This window comes from Lucilia sericata, unplaced genomic scaffold, assembly GCF_015586225.1.
Source record: "Lucilia sericata isolate MDLA Ls3-8-SP2 unplaced genomic scaffold, ASM1558622v1 Contig000014F_arrow, whole genome shotgun sequence".
NCBI classification, from domain to species: Eukaryota; Metazoa; Arthropoda; class Insecta; order Diptera; family Calliphoridae; genus Lucilia; species Lucilia sericata.
Genome location: NW_023994053.1, coordinates 1380071 through 1401085, shown reverse-complemented (window position 1 = coordinate 1401085; position 21015 = coordinate 1380071). Strand labels below are relative to the sequence as shown.

Here is a 21015-nt window from a genome sequence, read left to right as displayed (position 1 = left end):
TGAGTCAGTAAAATGTTATGAACTTTAAAGATTTAGAATATCTTGATATTAATTTTTTTTATTTAATAAATTTTGAATTAAACAATTAAATAAAATATTTTTGGTTAAAAATATATTTACTTATGATATGTATTACTTTCTACTGTCACATTTTGGATAATTCACGTTTTTTGGGGAACAAAACAAGTTTTTTTGTTTAATAAAAAAATTCCGTTATTTTTCTCCTTCATGCAGTCAGCAACCAATATTTTCAAGGTGCTTTGACAGTTAACACATTTAAGTAAATACCCTGTCAGCAAATTTGAGTTTAATTTTGGATAAATGAACTAAATTTACACTATTTAGGCTCAACTTCATGTATCTCAGTGCTAAATAAAAATATTTACAAAAACAAAATACATTATTTTCTAATTTTTATCCCATTTTTGTAAAATTTAAGTTCGACCTAATATACCAAAAAGAAACGTAAATGATAATAATTAGATAGAATAAAAATGTATAAAAAGAACACTTTTTAATACACAACAAGATAATTTAAGAAAGTGTTTGTATATTTCAGTAAATATATTAAGTTTATAGTGATCAGTTGTGTGAATAGTAACACATTGTGAAATTTTGTAATGATTTTATTTAAAATTTAATATATAAAAAATAAATTTAATATATAATAAACATAAGTGAGAGATTAGTGAGTATAAACAATTTTAAATTATTCATAAAGTAAGAGAAATAAAGAAAATGTATTATAAAGTCGCTTTTACTACATCAAATAGTGTAAAATTAGATAAATTTCCAGTTTCCCTATTGCTATGGCAAAACTGGAAATTTTACTAATTTTACGCACTTTTATGCTATAAAAAAGTGACTTAAAAGTGAAACGAAATCGACTCACTAAGTAAGTATTAAACAGGAGGAACAGTTTCTTACCAACGCGGTCACTTTTCTTCCTTTCAAATTGTGCAATATTAGATGTTTTTTAGATATTTTTACCTACACGTTGTTACGTTATGGATACTATTTAGATAGCAATTGTTTGCAGGGTAGCGTGATATTAGATATACATACATACAAGTAAAATATACTAAAATCGGCAGTCGCTTAAAAATTGAGCCGGCTCAATCGTAGCCAATGATTTTCGGAAGAAATTAATTTGAAAACTTTTTAATATTAAATTTGATGTTAAAAAAATAATTTTTACAATTTCTAGAGTTCTATTACAATCCGCCAACCAAAAATGATTGTGCCGACGTCAATAATCTTGAATCGGTTTGATTTAGGGTTCTATAGTTGAAACGAAAAGTCGGCTTTTCGACTTTTTTAATTTAGTTAAAAGTCGAATTTTCGACTTTTTGCATTTTATGAAAAGTCGATTTTTCGACTTTTTTCATTTAATTAAAAGTTGACTTTTAGACTTTTCGACTATAAGTATTTTATAAATAGTCGACTTTTTCCGACTTTTCCACTTTTTCCGACTTTTCGATTTTTTTTCGACTTTTTGACTAGTTTCGACTTCTTTCGAATTTTTTTCGACTATTTTTTGACTTTTTTCGAGTTTTTCCGACTATTTTAGAGTTTTTGACTTTTTTTCCACTTTTTTAAAATTTCCGACTATTTTTGACTTTTTCTACAATTTTCAAGTTTTCGACTTTTTCCGACTTTTCGACTTTTTACGACTTTTTTCGACTTTTTTCAACTTTTTTCAACTTTTTTCGACTTTCTTCGACTTTTTCCAACTTATCGACTTTTTTCGACTTTTCGACTTTCCGACTTTCAGACTTTTCGACTTTTATTAACAAAGCCGACTTTTCGACTTTTTTCACAGACGATAGTCGAGTTATCGACTTTTTTGGAACAAAATAGTCGACTTCGACTTTTCGACTTTTTTCGACAAAAAGTCGATTGTTCGATTATTCGAAAGTCGATTTATAGAACCCTAGTTTGATTCTCATGAATGTAATCGGTATTCATATTTTATTATCATCAAAAAGAAGAAGAAGAAGTTGTATAAACAACAAAGTTTCGTGAATTACCTGAAAATTTAACAAAAGTTAATTTTTATTCGGCGTTTGGCAGAAAACTACAACAAGATGGACAAGATAAAACCACAAAAATACGTAAGTTTGCATACATTTTTCTGATTTAACATTGCGTAAATTTATTGTTGATTGTATAATGCGCTTGTGGCAGATGAATCCCATAACATTCGAGGCAGAGATGTTTGTGAACAATTTGGAGTCTTTGTCCAAGACATATCATCAATATGATGCCGTATTAATAAGTTCATTGGAAAAGGTAATGACTGCTATTGAGACATTTTTGGACTCAAATCCAAGTGAAATCTTGGCTACTGAAAATACAAAACTGGTGGCTTGCAATAACCTCAATAACATTAAGAGAATTTACCATTGTTCAAACTGTAAAACCGATTTGGGTAAATCTGTAGAGAAAGTAACTTTACATTTGATTGATCAGTGTGTTGCTCATGGCGGTGGTGATAAAACGGCTGCAGTTGCTGCCGGTATCAGCCGTCAAACTAGTGAAACGAATTCTGCCAAAGAGTGTAAAGAACGTGAGCGCAAAAAAACTAAAGGGGAAGTGCGCAAGGAGATGATGCAGAAAAAGCAAGAGCAACGTTTGGATCAGACGGTTAAATTAACTAAAAGTAGGATTTCCTAAACATATTTTGTTATCCTTATCTTGAACGAGGTATCTCTTTATTTATTTTTTTTTAGAAACCCGTTCTCTATTGACCACCGATTTTAATCAATTCTTCGTGGACCATGTTAAAATTGGCAGCAAACTTAAATTTATACCCGACTATGATGTTATTGAAAGTGATTTATTGTCTCTTATAAAGCCCCTGTTTCCAAATGATAATGTTAAAATTTATAAATTTGGTTCTCGATTAGCTGGCATTGGCACTCGCGAATCAGATTTAGATTTATTTATTGACATTGGTGACACTTTCAATGTATTTCAAAATCGTGCTGATAAGGAAACTCTCGCTAAGCTTCAGAAAGTTGGTACTTCTTTAATGAATCATCGCAAATCCTGGAAGAGTATAGTGCAGATCGATAAGGCTCGTGTTCCTATTATAAAAATAATACATGCACGTACCGGTATTGAATGTGATATTAATTTTTCTAATAGTTTGGGTACAATTAATACCAAATTTCTAGAGTTTATTTTCAATTTGCAACCAATTGGTGAGTTGTTTTATTGATGCTGTTTTGTAATGTTAACATGAAACTTCTACTTATTAACTATTTTCTATTTTAGCTCGTTTATTGTGTATTTTTATGAAAAAATGGCTTAATCGTACAAGTCTCTATACTGAAATCAGTACATATTCTGTAATTTTAATGGTAATATTTTATTTACAAACTGAGAAGGCTCTACCGTCGGTTGAGAAATTTCAAGCAAACATTAATCAAGAAAAGGCCTTAACTGTTGGTCGTAAGTATATGATTTTTTGTATTATTTAATTGATTTGAGTGTAAAATATTTCTATTCGAATTTTATACTTTTGACATTGGTGGGATTTCCCAAATTCTGATAATGATTGTAGGTTTTTCCCTTTTGAAAGTTATCGTAAATATTTGAATCATCGTGAATCACCACATTTTACTTAATGCTATGGTTTTAGATGATACAAAATTTATGAAATGACAGTTTTTAGACTTTTTTGCAATTTTCAACTAAACGACTTTCGAACATTTTTTAATATATCTTTTTTTGACTTGTACTTCCTATAGTCTAGACTATAGAATAGATTAGACTATAGACTAGATAAAACTATAGACTTCACTATAGACTAGATAAGACTATAGACTAAACTATAGACTTGAATATAGACTAGACTATAGACTTAAATATAGACTAGACTATAGATAAGACTAGACTATAGATAAGACTAGACTATAGATAAGACTAGACATAGATAATACTAGACTATAGATAAGACTAGACTATAGATAAGACTAGACATAGATAAGACTAGACTATAGATAAGACTAGACTATAGATAAGACTAGACTATAGATAAGACTAGACATAGATAAGACTAGACTATAGATAAGACTAGACTATAGATAAGACTAGACATAGATAAGACTAGACTATAGATAAGACTAGACTATAGATAAGACTAGACTATAGACTAGACTAGACTAGACTATAGACTAGACTATGGACTAGACTATAGACTAGAATATAGACTAGACTATAGACTAGACTATAGACTAGACTATAGACTAGACTATAGACTAGACTATAGACTAGACTATAGACTAGACTATAGACTAGACTAGACTAAGACTAGACTATAGACTAGACTATAGACTAGACTATAGACTAGACTATAGACTAGACTATAGACTAGACTATAGACTAGACTATAGACTAGACTATAGACTAGACTATAGACTAGACTATAGACTAGACTATAGACTAGACTATAGACTAGACTATAGACTAGACTATAGACTAGACTATAGACTAGACTATAGACTAGACTATAGACTAGACTATAGACTAGATATAGACTAGACTATAGACTAGACTACAGACTAGACTATAGACTATACTATAGACTAGACTATAGACTAGACTATAGACTAGACTATAGACTAGACTATAGACTAGACTATAGACTAGACTATAGACTAGACTATAGACTAGACTATAGACTAGACTATAGACTAGACTATAGACTAGACTGTAGACTAGACTATAGACTAGACTATAGACTAGACTATAGTCTAGACTATAGACTAGACTATAGACTAGACTATAGACTAGACTATAGACTAGACTATAGACTAGACTATAGACTAGACTATAGACTAGACTATAGACTAGATATAGACTAGACTATAGACTAGACTATAGACTAGACTATAGACTAGACTATAGACTAGACTATAGACTAGACTATAGACTAGACTATAGACTAGACTATAGACTAGACTAGACTATAGACTAGACTATAGACTAGACTATAGACTAGACTATAGACTAGACTATAGACTAGACTATAGACTAGACTATAGACTAGACTATAGACTAGACTATAGACTAGACTATAGACTAGACTATAGACTAGACTATAGACTAGACTATAGACTAGACTATAGACTAGACTATAGACTAGACTATAGACTAGACTATAGACTAGACTATAGACTAGACTATAGACTAGACTATAGACTAGACTATAGACTAGACTATAGACTAGACTATAGACTAGACTATAGACTAGACTATAGACTAGACTATAGACTAGACTATAGACTAGACTATAGACTAGACTATAGACTAGACTATAGACTAGACTATAGACTAGACTATAGACTAGACTATAGACTAGACTATAGACTAGACTATAGACTAGACTATAGACTAGACTATAGACTAGACTATAGACTAGACTATAGACTAGACTATAGACTAGACTATAGACTAGACTATAGACTAGACTATAGACTAGACTATAGACTAGACTATAGACTAGACTATAGACTAGACTATAGACTAGACTATAGACTAGACTATAGACTAGACTATAGACTAGACTATAGACTAGACTATAGACTAGACTATAGACTAGACTATAGACTAGACTATAGACTAGACTATAGACTAGACTATAGACTAGACTATAGACTAGACTATAGACTAGACTATAGACTAGACTATAGACTAGACTATAGACTAGACTATAGACTAGACTATAGACTAGACTATAGACTAGACTATAGACTAGACTATAGACTAGACTATAGACTAGACTATAGACTAGACTATAGACTAGACTATAGACTAGACTATAGACTAGACTATAGACTAGATACTAGACTATAGACTAGACTATAGACTAGACTATAGACTAGACTATAGACTAGACTATAGACTAGACTATAGACTAGACTATAGACTAGACTATAGACTAGACTATAGACTAGACTATAGACTAGACTATAGACTAGACTATAGACTAGACTATAGACTAGACTATAGACTAGACTATAGACTAGACTATAGACTAGACTATAGACTAGACTATAGACTAGACTATAGACTAGACTATAGACTAGACTGTAGACTTCAATGGTCTAGTGTATAGTCTAGTATATAGTCTAAAAGAAATGCTTTAACTTCATTCTTTTTTTCTACAGCTTGGTTATGCTCATATGCCACCTTGACTTTAAATGATCTCAATATAAAACTAGAGGATGTGGGTCAACCAAATTTGCTGAAATTTATTAGAGGTTTCTTTATGTTTTATACAAGTTATGATTTTGATCAAAATGTTGTATGTCCATATTTGGGTAAAACTATTAAAAAGGCCGAAGTTAATACGCATATGCCAAGCAGGTTTGTTTTAATTTTAGATTTTACTTTATAAATAAGTACTTATAGAATTCTTTAATTTTTATTAAGATATACTGACTATGTTAAAAGCTCACCCGATTATGCTTTACAACTGGACAAAACAATTGTTGTACAAGATCCCATACAACTAAATCATAATGTAACCAAAGGTTTGTCAGCCTTTACTCTTCAACTTTTCAAAACTTTAATGGTAAAATCTTTGGATGTTATAAATGAAACATTTTTATTTTAGAATAATAAAAAACGCTACGTATTGAGTAATTTTAATATCTAATTATATTTTTTTTAGTTATATTATTGTAATGTTCTTTTTTTTAAGTTAATCATAAAACGCTAATCAAGCGATATTTTTGTATTCATTTCATTAGTTCACCTTAATGTTTTCTTTAAATAATTCGGACAAATAAATATCAATTTTAGATTTTACTTTGAATAAATTTATTTATAATAGAAATTAAACAATAGGACTGACTGTGTGTTAGGTAATCGGAAGTTTGGTTTAAAAATGTGCTACTAAATTTGGAAAAGAAACTACTACTTCCAAAGGACCAACATGTTCTGCGACCAAATTACATCGATCGAAAGAAATACTGCTAAAATATTCCAATAACATGACTATAATAAAAATGTTTAGGAAAAAGAAAGAGGACGATTAATTTTGTATATTTAGTAGCATTTAAATCCATTTGTAATAAAGGAGTCTGACTGAGATCCAACAGTAACAACGATGTCCAATCAGCCATAGATTGTCAACTCAGCAGCACTTGTATTAACCAGAAAATTTTTACCAAGAGAAGAGGTGGGCAACTTGGCCTCTGTTATTGAGAAATCGTCAAGAAGTAATGAAAATGAAAAGATAATTAATTCAAATGAGAAATCTGATACAAATTATATTAAGGGGAAGACAATTCAAACTTCTCCAATAAAGATAACTGAAGAATCAGAAACAATTCTAAATAACCAATCAGAACAAACGAATCATAAATTAGGATTGAAACCAATGCGTTAGGTACGTAGTGTGTTATGTATACTTAATATTCCGAGAAAGTTAAAGAAAAAGTATACTAAGGGTAAGAAAATTCAAACTCCACCAAACAGGACAAATATAGAATCAGAAAGAAAGATCTACTGATCCTAATCATATACATAGATATGAATGGAACCTCAGTGTGGGTGGATATGTGTTTTAACTCAGCTGAAAATCAAGGAATATTACCTGAAAAACTTAATGTCTCAAACAAGGCTACTTGTTCAACTACAGTTATCTCAAATGAAACCAAAAGGGATATTGTCACCAAAGTTAAGGCCAATACAAGAATCATGCAAAAGACTTATGTCCACTAGATAAAACCTCGGCAATAGATGATTCAAGGATAACTCACCCAAAAGTTGTAGTTGGTTTCTTTCAAAACTCGTTTGAAGATCGGTCGGATAAAATCCTTTCCTTTATACAATGGCAAAATGAAGGGCTACATGTTTATGCTTGGAAATTGTTGGAAAAGTGTAATAAAAACAGCCATGTAAGGCTTAAACTTTTAATTGATAAAATATCTGTTACGAAATTGGAGGAAATAAGGGGTGACATTTTCTATAAATTCCGGCAAGTACACCTACATATGAGAGATCCTGATGAAAACAGAAATGACCGTAATGGAAAGAAATAGACTAAGAAACAATGCAATCTCTGATTTATCAACAGGCATTTATGAAATTGGAGGATCTAATAAGCTTTTATAAATGTGAGTTACTTTTTGATATAAAACTTTTCAAAACATATAATTTTAATTGGTTTTAATTTATCTTTTATAATTTTAGATGAATTGCGATCTGTAAATAACTCGTATTATATAAAAAGGATTAAATTTTACTAAAGGTATGTTCAGTCCTTTTAAAACTTTTAAATATGTATTATAAAGTCTTTGGATGTTATAAATTAAATTTATGGAACCAAACAATAGGTATTGAATACCTACTTATGTATATAAGTACTTTAACAATAAAATTAATTATTACAATTATTTTTTAGTTTATTACAAAAAATGAAAAAATGAAATCCTGTGTTAATTCCATTTACATTTTCTTTAAATAATTTAGAATAATAAATATGAATTTAACTTCTAACATTAAATAATTACATTTTAATAAATTGAATTCATTATGGTAATAACTAACGTAACCAGATATCCCGCATTTCGGAATAATGGAACTGATTAGGGAATTTATCTAGTACACATCGCCCGATAACCCTACAACGAAACATGGTTTGATCAACTGTGCTATCTAACGAAAAAGCTAACGTTCTAAACGTCTTTCAGGTATATTCATTAATCGAAGCAAATGATCGAAGTTACAGACTCTTGCAAACATACTGTAAGTATAAAACCCTTCAAAAATTGACAAAACAAATTGACAATCTATATAGTTAGTGATATCACTTGTAAATATTGGTCTCTGCGCCAACCGATGTGAATTATTTGCAATTCGACGTGATATTTTGTAGTGATAGTATTTTGTAAGTGAAGAATGTCCCATATCGTTGATTCTTATTTATTTATTCACTCTAGTTGAGACTGTTTTGAGTTCTTAAAGCTACTGAGTAGTAGCCTCAGTAGCAATGGATCTTCGTGCCCCTGATATTGAGATTGCGATAACCCTCTAAATGAATAATGCATGGTTCATGCGCTAGAATTTGCCTGACTATGGCTTTGTATATCCAGTAAATCAGACATGTTCTATGCCTCCATATTTTTCCGTTAAGCTTTTGTTTGGTCTGATTTGATAATGTCAAAATTTCCCTTCCGATCTTCGTATAAAGTTCCGTCTTCTGTATAAAGTCCACAATTGGTAGCACGTGGAATTAGTAACTTAAGAGCACGTTCCATTACCTCTGCTAATGTATTTGGAAATTTTTCGTTTACTATCAGAACTACATCGTCGACTCTTCGGTTCTATTAGTTTTATACGTATGTACATATGTTGAAATCATTTTAGAAGATCCCAAATGTCTGCGGCATCTGAATCTTCAATAATTCTTTCAGACATGTTTTCGAGATGTTTTCTGTTTAAAATTAGTAAAATCGGTCCATAAATAAAGAAAATATAAGCAAAATTCCGAAACAATCCATGAAAATATTACGTGTTTTTCTCATTGCTGAGTAGTTTTTTTTCAGAAATTATAGCAGCTATTTCAACAAATTTTGTCACAGATATTTCGTTCAGGTATTAACATGATTGAAAATTATTAGAACCGGTTCAAAATTTCATATAACTACCATACAAATTAACATACTCCCTGAAAATGGATTTATTGTTAATAACTTTCTCTAGAATATCGGCATCACTATAAAAGTTAGTTGTACGTTGGACTTTTTATTTTGATTCAATATCAGGAAAAAGTGTTGCAAAATGGAATGCTAACTATAAGTTGTCGAATTTTACGAAGAATATGAATACATTAATCAATTGTATTTAACCTTTTAGATGTAAAAAAAAAGATTTCAACTTGTTTAATAATTTATTAGTTTTATTTTTTATATTTATATATAGATTTGTTGTTTACATTTAAAATTAAATTTAATATTTATATAAGTTATGTATATATTTATATTATATACATATATGTATATGTATGTACTTTTAATAGTACTGTTTTTTTTTTTTATTTATTTACAGTTAGTGCAAATTTATTTAGATTTTCGTTTTAGTTTTAGAATATTTAATATAGTGTTTTTTAGTTGTTTTTAAAATATTTTATTTAAAATTAGACATATTTTTAATTTCTTTATTTAATTTTTTTTTTGTTAGAAAGTAATTAATTTTTGTTGCATTTTATGCATTATATAGGAAACTTCTAGTGTATTTTGTTCTCACAATTATTTAGTTTTGAAACAAAAATTTTAATTAAAAAAGAAATCAAAATTTTATAAACAATAATACTAACACTCTAAATAATACCAGCCCATTTCATTATTTAGAATGCTTTAAGTGTGTAGTGTATATTTTATAAATAAAATTAATATGTTTTACAATATGTAATTGTACTATAATTAAAATATAATTGATTTTATTATACTTCTTTCATATTAATAAATATTTTATTTTGTCTGCTGCTTGTTCTGCTATTGAGGCCAAACATCCATAAATACACAAAAAATGTCTGCAAAATATTAGTTCTTTATGGGTTTCCCGGTTTAGTTTACAGATAAAATGTCATCTGGAAAAAAAGAAAAATTGGGTATTATTGAAGAAACAATTTAAATTTTTGCAATATTAGACAAGTCACAAAATTTTAGATTACTTTTCATTTAATATGAGTCCGTGTTAAGCTAAATGTTGAAACAGGTCTTAACTCGATCCCATGACAATTTAATCTTCGCTGCGGAACGAATCGAATCATGCTCGGCCAAAGATTGTCAACTCAGCGACAGTAGTAACAACCGAATTTGCTTCCGCAGAAAACAACAAATAGGATCCGTGTGGAGTCTTTTGCTAGTTTTACTTCCATCGGACGCGTCCCCAGGTGGCGGATAGGGGCGGCATGATGTAAAATATAGTGTCCCACTTGGCAAGATTTAATATATCTCGCAATTGGGAACCTTTATTTTACATCAAGTCTTAGAGGTCTAAGAACCTCTCGCGGACCAAATAAAACTAGCTAGGGTGGTACCCAAAAAACGCCAATTATGGAAAGTAATTTAAATGAAGAAAAAGTTACGGTGCAGAGCCTAATAAACTCAGTACCGGCGGCTAGTGGTGGTGAGCAAACAGGCCCCCAGTCGTCGTCATCCAGCGACTGTACGCAACCAATTTCGGAGGTGGGCAACTTGGCTTCCGTTATTGAGAATGTGTCAAGAAGTAATGAAAATGAAGAGATTGTTTCGACAGGTCAGGAAACTGATACGTATAACTCCTTAAACAATGAAACAGAAACAGCGGAAATTTCTTTACAATCAGAGACAAATAAGAAGGATAGAGAATCCCCGCTCTTAGTTGAAAACAATGAAACTCACACTACTAATGTGGTAAATGAAACAGAAGATAGTAAAGAAAATATAGAAGAGAGTTCATCACAACACGAACCAAACGAGAACGATGAAGAATCTGTTGCCAGCAATCTTATACAGCTTGAGGACACTGCTAACAGTATGAATGTGGCAGTTGGAATGGAAGACAGTATGGAAAGTATTACGCATTCTCAACCAGACATAAATAGTGAAAAAATGATAACAAACAGCTCTACACAGATTAAGGATACAGCTAAAAAACGACTTTCCGGTGCCCAACGTAGGAAGCTGAAAAAAATGGCCATGAAGCGACAGAAAAGACAAGCCGCTCAAGCAATCAATAATAATAATAATATGAATGACTCAATTAGTATGGATGACAACACAAAATCTATCAAGGAAAACACTTTGCAGCCAGAGGCAAACAAGAATGATAAAGAATCACAGTCCTATAACCCAATATACAATAAGGCTAAATCCCCGTTATTAGCTCAAACCATAACAAATGAAACAATTACTGTTGATGATAATAAAGAAAGTATCAATGAAAGCTCATTACAAGCCCAACCAAACGAGAACAGTGAAGAATCCGTAACCAACAAGGATAACACACAGGTATGGATAAACTCAAGTAGATAACAATACAGACACAATTAAAAGAAGACTTTCCGGTGCACAACGTAGGAAGTTGAGAAAGTTGGAAATGATGCAACGTGAAAGACCACAGGATAGTCAATCACATCTACAACGTACGACTATATCTTCGGAAATGGATTCCAGAAGACTCATTCACATACAATATGCCACAATGAAGGAATCAAAAATTACACATCCAAAAGTAGTTGTTGGTTTTTTCCCCAACTCTCTCGATGATACGAATGACAAAATTCTCTCCTTTATACAATGGCAAAATGAAGGACTCTCTGTGTTTGCATGGAAATTGCTGCGCAGAACATCCAGAAACTCCACTATAATGTTGACACTTTTAATTGACAAAATGTCTGCTGTCAAACTGGAAGAAGTGAAGGGTGAAATTTTCTATAAATTTCGTCAAATAAAACTGCATATGAGAGATTACGAAGAAAAAAGGGATTACGCAACAAATAGTACTGAAAGTATGTCGAAGCAGGCACCACCAGCCAAAATGTCAAGAATTAATCAATAAATAACCTAACCTGCTACCAAATCTTAATTTTCTAAAACAACTTAAGCCATTAACAGGAGTTTGATCATGTAACTTCATTAATTGAGCCGACTTTAAAAACTGTGAGTTAATTTCTAATATAAGATATAAATTGTGAAAAACTGAAAATGTTTATTATTTATCTTAATAATTTTTCATTTATGTATTTGTTACAATTTTAGGAATTTTTCAATTATTCATAGCATAGCCTATTGTGTTCAGAAGCTACAATATTACTGAATTAAAAAAGTTCCCACAGAAGTATACATCAACCAATTAAGTGAGTTTTTGTAATTATTATTATTAACTCAATTCTAAAAACTAAGTATGTAATCTTTTTCGTTAAATTATAAAACTAAAGACATCTAGATGTTCGGTATGGTTATTACTGGATTTGTTAAGTACATAAACAATAGGACTCTCCAATATCCTTTAAATGAACATCATAATATCACAATAGAACCAAAAAAGTTGATTAAGTTATCCGTTGTATAGAATAATTTTGGAACCAGTTCATTAATCGAAGTTTTTTTGTTCGAAATTATTACGTCAAATTTATAGTTTTGCTCAAACTTATAAAGATTTCTTCAAAACAGACTTCTTATAAAGGGGGTTTCAGTAAGAACGAAACCGCTTTGAAGTCTGGAAATCCGTTCTATAATTGCAGGTTTGATTAGTGGAGTAACAAATAGGAGGCCTAACTCCTCGCTCCCTGATTCTAGGGTCCAAATCGGACCCCTGTCTGACTAGTCCATCTACTACTTCATTTTCCTGTATATTACAGTGCTAACTCTTGAATTATATGACATTTTAAAGCGCTGCCTGACTTTTAACATAAATTGTCATTGCGGAATCCTCTGTGACATGTGCCCTAAACAATAATGTGGCTTTTCAGATCGCGAAGATCTCAGCCTGGAAGACGCTGCCATATGACCGTTTAATACTTTCTTCGACCAAATAGATACAAATAAACACTGAACACCAATCGAACAATTTATCGGATCCAGTCCACTTATCTTAATTCTATAATTCTTAATAGTTTGGAAGTTAGGGATTATATCCAAGGCCATCTGAGGCGTGCTGCCTTTGCCTTTTATTCTTCCTTTATCTTAATATTGTTGAAGACTCCTTCTCTATCCAAAAAACACAGCTAAAGTGTACTCTTTAAACTTTTTACCATGCTCCATCTCATAAAGCACGCTCCAAACGGAATAATCTTTGAGTTAGGCATTGCTAATGAAATTAGTATCTCAAATGCTCCTAAGTACATATTTCTAATGTGTTCAGTAGAAAAGACGATAGGCTAATAGGTCTTAAGTTCTTTGATTGAAAGACTACCTTGACCTCTTCCCATCCTTTAGTCAGCTATTCCCTGCTAAGACAGCAGGGGATAGCTCTTGTCAAAACACTTTATCATGATACCAAAGAACTGGTTCCCTCGAAACTTCGGTACGGGTACAAGAATAATAGCGTCATCACTAGTTTTTATGTTATTGTTCAAGAATCTAAATCTGGTTTTGTTTCTAATTAATAGAATAAAATCTAGGAATTTTTTTATACAAAAGTTTAGTTATTAAATTGTGATTATTTTCAGACATACTGCAGCTCCCAATCCTCGCTATATCGTGAGCATCTTGGCTAAAAATTATGAAACCGTATAATTATATTAGACGTTTAATGGATAAAGTCGGATATGGTAATAATACTACAAAACTGGTTGGGAAAATGCTAAAAAATTGAACTATAGAGAACATAAAACTATTACAAGTGTGTCAACCCATTTTAATTACTAATCTGTGTATTAGAATTAAGAAACAAAACATGAATACTTATATTTAAAATGAATTAAAAATAAATTTTGTAAAAATAAACCAGTGTCGTCATTTCTTTAAATAATAATTTTAAATGAAAAAAGTTCTTAGCTGGATGCTCGCGGTGACTACCTTGAAAAAGGTTAAGTACCTCTTTAACAAAGCACACAAGTCCTGCAGCCAAAGAAAATAAAAATAATTTTCAAATAGCTACAGCAGTTATGTTTGCTTGTGTAGGACATACAGTTCTTCATTCGTACTTACCAGTTGTAAACGGACGTTTTTCCTCTTACACCAAGAAACCCGTTGGGTGCACGTTTACCATAAAATAGACTCATAGCTGCCGATGACGATGGTGACCTGTTATTGTTGATGGCATTAAACGCACTCATACCATCGTAGGAACTCTTCTTTCCACGGACAGCTACAAATTTATTATTAAAATCGACGAAACGTTGACGTTTTCCACTACCGCCTGGTAAAGACTTTTTCCAAAAAACAAAGAAATAGCGCTAAAATATTATTTAGTATTTTTAATTTTTTATTTTATAAATGATTTGGCTTTGAAATACATACATAATTTTTTATATTTAGTATGTAGGCGAGTGTGTTGGAAGGGAGCTTTTTGCAATGAGTTTTCTTCTAATTAATTATAGCATAGTTTTGAGAGCTTTCAGTTAAATTGCTAAAGTTTAGGAAATGAAAGTGTTAGAAACATAAAGAAATATGCCCGGAAACTGGAGAAAAATGGAAACCGAAAATGTCTAAACATTTTAGATTAGGCTTCATGCAACCAATTTGAAAGCTAATTTTCATTATAAGGGGACACTGCACAACATTGGATTCCATTCAAGCTTTTAAAGCAAAACATTTCATTATAAATTTCGATTTCCATCACATACCTGATGTTAACCATCTTTAATATGACTATTAAAAGTTTTAATTTAGAATTTAAAACTATAGTTAATTTTGATAATTTAATGTTTGATGATAATTTTCCTTAATATATTTCAAAGCTTTAGCATTGTTACTATTAAGACATAAACCGAAATTAAATATTTACCTCTGCTCCCGAAGGTGATCTCTTAAAAGTCTGATGTGAGACATCTTTTTTACCCCTTACACCGACAAAGGCATTATTGCCCAAACCACGTTTCGTTAAAGTTTCCATTGAAGTATCTAAATCATCCATGACTGGTCGCTTGCCTCGTACTCCCGTAAAACCGGTAGGTGCTCTCTTTGACATTTCGTTGGGTAGATCATTTTGTGTGCCTGTCAAAGTCTCAACGAAATTCTGTAATATTGCATCTCGCACTCGTTCCTCTTCAAGTTTTTGTAAGAATTCTTGCCAACGATGATTGTCATTAGCGGGATTGGCGCCATTCATGGTGGCAAACTTTTTACCACGTACTCCATAAAAAGCTGTGGGTGCTTTTTTGTAACGTCTAACATTTGGCTTAGCGTATTCGTCCCAGCTAATGTCTTCTTCGGAATTTTGCAATTGGTTCCAGGGTAGTTTATTATCATTATCGTTTATATTGTTGATTTCCTCATCATCGTAGTAGAGTTTTTTGCCACGCATACCCACAAAACCTCCAGGTGCACGTTTGACCATATTTAGTGGCTCATAAGAATGACTAGAAAGGCAAATTTTTGTTTCTATATAAAATAATCAAAATTATATTATAAAATTTTGAATTACCCCAACATCATTTGATTTCTATTTAAATCATCACTTAAACTATTCTCCTTCAAAATGTCATCGTCATCACTCTCCAGTATGTTGCCATTATTGGGTACCATTGTTGTAGGTCTTTGTTTCGCTTGATCCTTTATAAAATTAAAAAAATATGAATACATAATAAAATTAATTCTATTAATATTTTAGTAAAAAATATTGTTAATTATATAATGTAATAAAATGGCGGGTAGATCCAAAAAGATCCATTGGGTGACCCTAACAAGAGCAGGAAGAGAAGGCTCCTCAAACTGAGCAAGTCTAAGGTTATTATGATTACTGATATGATACTGATTGAAAAATTCTTAGAAATTACATCCAGAAATCTGAGTTTCTGAACATCGGACAATAATACATTCACACAGCGGGTGTGTTATTGTCCAATTTGGGTATAAATCTAAATAAGATCCAAGAGAGTCCCAAAAGCCTCTGTGTGGTGTATTTTCATATACGAAAAGGCTCGTTGGGCTGAGCTCAACGATATCTTTCGGCATTTTAATTGACAACTATGTTTCCTAGACAATAATGTGAATGCCATGACGAAAATGGTCGAGAACATAATAATGCTGCGAATAAAAACTTTCATTCCAATAAAAAAATCGTCGATTAGACCCAGACAAAAGTCTTGGTTTAATCAGAAGTGCAAAACTGCAATCAGATCCAGAGAGAAAGCATTCAGAATTTGGGGTAATAATAAAAACGTCAAAAATGATTCGCTACGAAAAAAGGCCAAATCTCTGTGTGTTAAGGTACTAAGGCGCGAAAAAGCTTTACACGAGCAGCATCTTCATGCTAAGGTTCTTACTGCTCCCCGGGGGATAATGCTAGTTCTTCAATTCCAACTCTTATAAGGAATGACCAAACATTCACCAACCCGATTGATAAAGCTAACCTCTTAGCTGAACTGTTTGCAAGCAACTCTCACTTGCCGGAAAGCATTCAACCACTGCCCGAGCTTGATAGAGTATTAGTAACTATGCCAAACATACCCTTTCGAACTAGTGCAGTTAAAAGGGTATTAGCGGACCTCAACATAAACAAGTCTTCTGGGCCAGATGGTCTTGAAGCAGTGTTCTTCGATGCTAGCTCGTCAATTAGTCAACCTTTTCAGCACTTTATACCATGCCGGTGAGTTCCCTGCATGCTGGAAGATTGCTAATGTTTCGCCAATCCCCAAAAAAGGAGAGGCTAATAACCCTAAAAATTGTTGCCCAATTGCAATTTGTTCTGCAATTTAAATTGTTACAACAATTTACTTAACGACCGCCAGTATGGATTTCGTAGCGGTCATTCTACGGGAGGCTTACTGGCTTTCCTCTCTTTCCTCACCACCATGGTGAAAGTAAAGTGGTGGCTCATCAAACGAGTTCAAGATAAATTCAGGGGTACCGCAAGTCTCCATTCTTTCTCCTACTCTGTTTCTTATCTTTCTAAATGACCTTCTATTCCAAACCTGCAACCCTATCTACACTTTTGCAGATGATAGCAACATTTGCCATTCTTATTCATTCAACTATAGGCCAAGTCCTTTGGATATTGGGGCAATGAGGCAAAACAAAGTATATTTTGGGGCTACTCGGCAGCGATCAGGAGAAGGCGAAGGTACTTATCGGTGACAATAGGGTATCCAACTCTATTGATTCACTGGAGCATCGTCGCAATGTGAGGTGCGTTACACTGTTCAATCGATACTATAATAGAATGTGTTCTTATGAAATTACACACCCATTTGTGGTCGATTGGTCAGTGGATCGCACAATGCACAACAGGGGAGTTCGTTCTTTAGTCGTACCATCCGGATGTGGAACAAACTTCCCCCAGAAGTCTTTCCTGTCACTTGCAATGTGGCTATGTTTAAATCGAATGTCCACAAACACTACTCCCTCTATCCTTCCTCCCATAACCTATTTTCCTAGTTCCAACACAATGCACTGTATGAGTAGGGGTCATTCCCTGAGTGCTGGTCATAACAAAAAATAAATAAAATATATATAGGTCACGTGATCAGTGTATATTGGGCACTTGTATATTTGTGAGACATTGATACCAGAAGGAGATACATGATCAAATGGAACTTTAGAGATAATAACCGCGGACATCTGCTGCTACAAGGATGATTCTAAATTGGAAGACAAACGTCACTGTGCAAAATTGGAATGCAGCAAGGAAGGTTAACATATTTACCGACGAATATAAATTAAAAACATTTACGATATAATCCAATACTGGCACTTTATATAATGAAAGGCTAGATAGAGCTACAAAGATTCTAACGAGTTCGAGACGATTGGATTTAAGCGAATGTAGATCATGCGAAGGAGAGAGTGAAACTCAGGAACACTTTCTTTGTCATTGCCAAATTTTCGTCCAAATTAGATCCAAATATCTTGGGTGTAATTAATTCCAGATACACTAAATGAAACTACATCTAGGAAACTTATTCTCCAAATAGTAGACGATAATACCTTGATTATAAAAAAGTTTTCTCACCAACATTTTCCATGTAAAAGAGCGCACAATGGACGAGGTAGCGTCCCAGGTATAATTTTTTCTTTCTGATGAAGTATATGAACATCATTCTTTCCGCCTAACCTAATCTAACCCTGAAGTTTGTAGTAAAATCAGATATTGTCAGTCTTTGCAACAATATTTGATTCCTGCATTCCAATCCGAAAACCTTGATATAATCTTTTATTTTAAAGAGGTTTTATGTTATAAAAATAATAAAAATTATTAACATTTACCAAAACATAATTATGCTCCTGTATATTGTTATCGATTTGCTGTTGTTCCTGTGATTGTTGCTGCTGCTGATGTTGTTGTTGGAACATATTTCCGCTTCCGTCTAGTGGAAGACTTAATGCCCTCACACTATCCACTTTCATTAGCAGTGATACAATGACCAAACATATTGTTAAATAAATCACCAGTAATTGTTGTTGTTGTTTCGTCTTGGCCATTTAGTTGTGTCTGCCACTTGAGGCGCTAAACGTTAAATTGTTGTTTTTGTTGTGTTTGCTGTTGTTGTTTTTGTTATACTTGTATTTTATCTAATGAGCGTAAATACAAATGTGTAGCGTGTGTTTAGGCGTATGCGTTATATGTATTTATGTATAGGTAGCAGTATTATGTGTTTGCATGTGTGTTTTTTCAGTAAAAGTAAACAACAATCTTCTGCTACTACAGTATGTAGGTTATTTAAGTAGTTCTCCTGGGGGGTTAAAAAATAATTGCGGCCGATCTGAAAATTAAACAAGAAGAAAAAATGTCGGATTTAATTTAGATAAAATTGTAATAAAAATGTAAATTTTAGTTTAAAATGTTAAAGTATAAAGAACTTTTTTTTTAAACATTTTATTTGAAAATATTTAAATATATTTTCATTAGTACTTAGGACTAAAGTTTGATTGCAGCTGTGAAAACAAAAAAGGGGAAAATATATGCATGTATTTGCCTAATGCACATTTGTTATTTTTAACTTTTTTCCAACTTTGTGTGAAATTGTTTAAAATGGCTAATTGACTGTGGTAAGGAGATGATAAAATTAAAAAAATTATTTTAATTATAACATTTTATAATTTATTTATACATATATAAATTAGTTTTAGTTTTAATGGTACAAGAAAATATTGATACAAATTACAAACAACTCTAATAATATTACAGTGAATGTACTTAGGTGTATTCTGGAGGACTTCTTTGGACAAATATTGTAAGGCTCTGGGAACGTTGCTAGATATTCCACCCATTGAAACATATATAAGATAAGAGGTGGCACTTACAGCTGAACGGCTCGAACTAATCAAAAGTGGTTATAGGACACGTCATTCATGTATACCCGACACATTGGAAGGCTATATATGTATAAACATTGGACGTTGCCGATCACATACAGTATATATAGGGAACTTTGAAACGCTGTTCCTAGATTGTATATCTTGGGACATTAGGCCTTATAAATCCGATACTACTCGAAACACAAGCTTCCAGGTAATAATCTGGACTTAAACGACATCCAGAAGGCAATTGGGCTATATCAGGTGACCGCCGTGGACTGTAACAGACCATGAACCGAATACTCTCCCATTGTAATAACATTGCATCATATAGGTACTAGAGCAATCGGAAATCAGCAATAAAAAGGAGAATATACTTGCTTTAAATGGAAGAGAACGCTAGGAAGATATCCTTTTCTTCTTAGTTTAAGTTAGGATCTGGAGGACTGAATTCAGAAGAGTGCCACACATGTGGAGAAGACTCTTTGGAACACTTACTTTGTCTTTGGAACACTTACTTCGTCGAAATTAGATCAAAATACCTTGGAAGCAATATTACTTATTCCGGGTATAACATACGATTGGAAAACTCTTAGGAATTACATCCATAAAACAAAGTTTTCTGAATATAGGACGATAATACCTTAATTTTCCAAGTAAAAATGCGTACAACAGGCCCTATAGCAGCCCAGATGTAGTTCTTCGGATTTTCCTTCTAACAACGTAACCTAAACCGAATTCAATTTCAAATCAAGAACATAATTTCCAAATTAACCTTCCTCTTTAAATACAACTATATACGTACTTCTCATTAAATATTGTTACATTCTGTTAAGTCCCCTTAATAGTCACAAAATTGGACTTACTCACAGTACTGTCTGTAATCATTCATTCATTATGAAAGTGAGCTAATAATAATCTTAATATTTATTCACATAAATCTATGCTCAATTAAGTTCTAAAAGCTAAACATTACTAACACAAACAATATTATATATTTCCCCAAATATGAGTAGATTTCAAAATGCTAATTGTGCCCAATAGACAAACACCTGTAGGCAAAAAGGATACTATTTGTGTGATATTCGTTTTTTTTTTTTTTTGTTATTTG

General features: G+C 32.0%; 3 protein-coding genes across 4 annotated transcripts; 2 read left to right on the top strand and 1 right to left on the bottom strand.

Moving 5' to 3' along the window:
• The first annotated feature begins 1953 nt into the window (after positions 1 to 1953).
• LOC119605039 (terminal uridylyltransferase Tailor) lies at positions 1954 to 6819 on the top strand. Its single transcript, XM_037957988.1, has 6 exons — positions 1954 to 2114; positions 2188 to 2662; positions 2733 to 3206; positions 3280 to 3456; positions 6177 to 6375; positions 6442 to 6819. Exons 1-6 carry the CDS (start codon positions 2088 to 2090, stop codon positions 6623 to 6625), a joined length of 1536 nt encoding a protein of 511 aa, XP_037813916.1. The 5' UTR covers positions 1954 to 2087; the 3' UTR covers positions 6626 to 6819.
• A 3305-nt stretch (positions 6820 to 10124) lies between these two features.
• LOC119604863 (tachykinins) lies at positions 10125 to 19366 on the bottom strand. Of its 2 annotated transcripts, none has more exons than XM_037957753.1 (5): positions 18873 to 19366; positions 16093 to 16220; positions 15454 to 16027; positions 14655 to 14902; positions 10125 to 10606 (listed from the first exon to the last, which is right to left on the bottom strand). In XM_037957753.1, coding segments are annotated over exons 1-5 (1167 nt in total). In that variant the 5' UTR covers positions 19089 to 19366; the 3' UTR covers positions 10125 to 10605. The 2 variants fall into 2 exon arrangements, with proteins under 2 accessions (XP_037813681.1, XP_037813689.1); XM_037957761.1 differs by having other exon boundaries at positions 14655 to 14875.
• LOC119604878 (myb-like protein X) lies at positions 10864 to 14450 on the top strand. The gene is made up of 3 exons (XM_037957773.1): positions 10864 to 12662; positions 12762 to 12859; positions 14174 to 14450. Exon 1 carries the CDS (start codon positions 11076 to 11078, stop codon positions 12033 to 12035), a length of 960 nt encoding a protein of 319 aa, XP_037813701.1. The 5' UTR covers positions 10864 to 11075; the 3' UTR covers positions 12036 to 12662; positions 12762 to 12859; positions 14174 to 14450.
• Positions 19367 to 21015: the final 1649 nt, after the last annotated feature.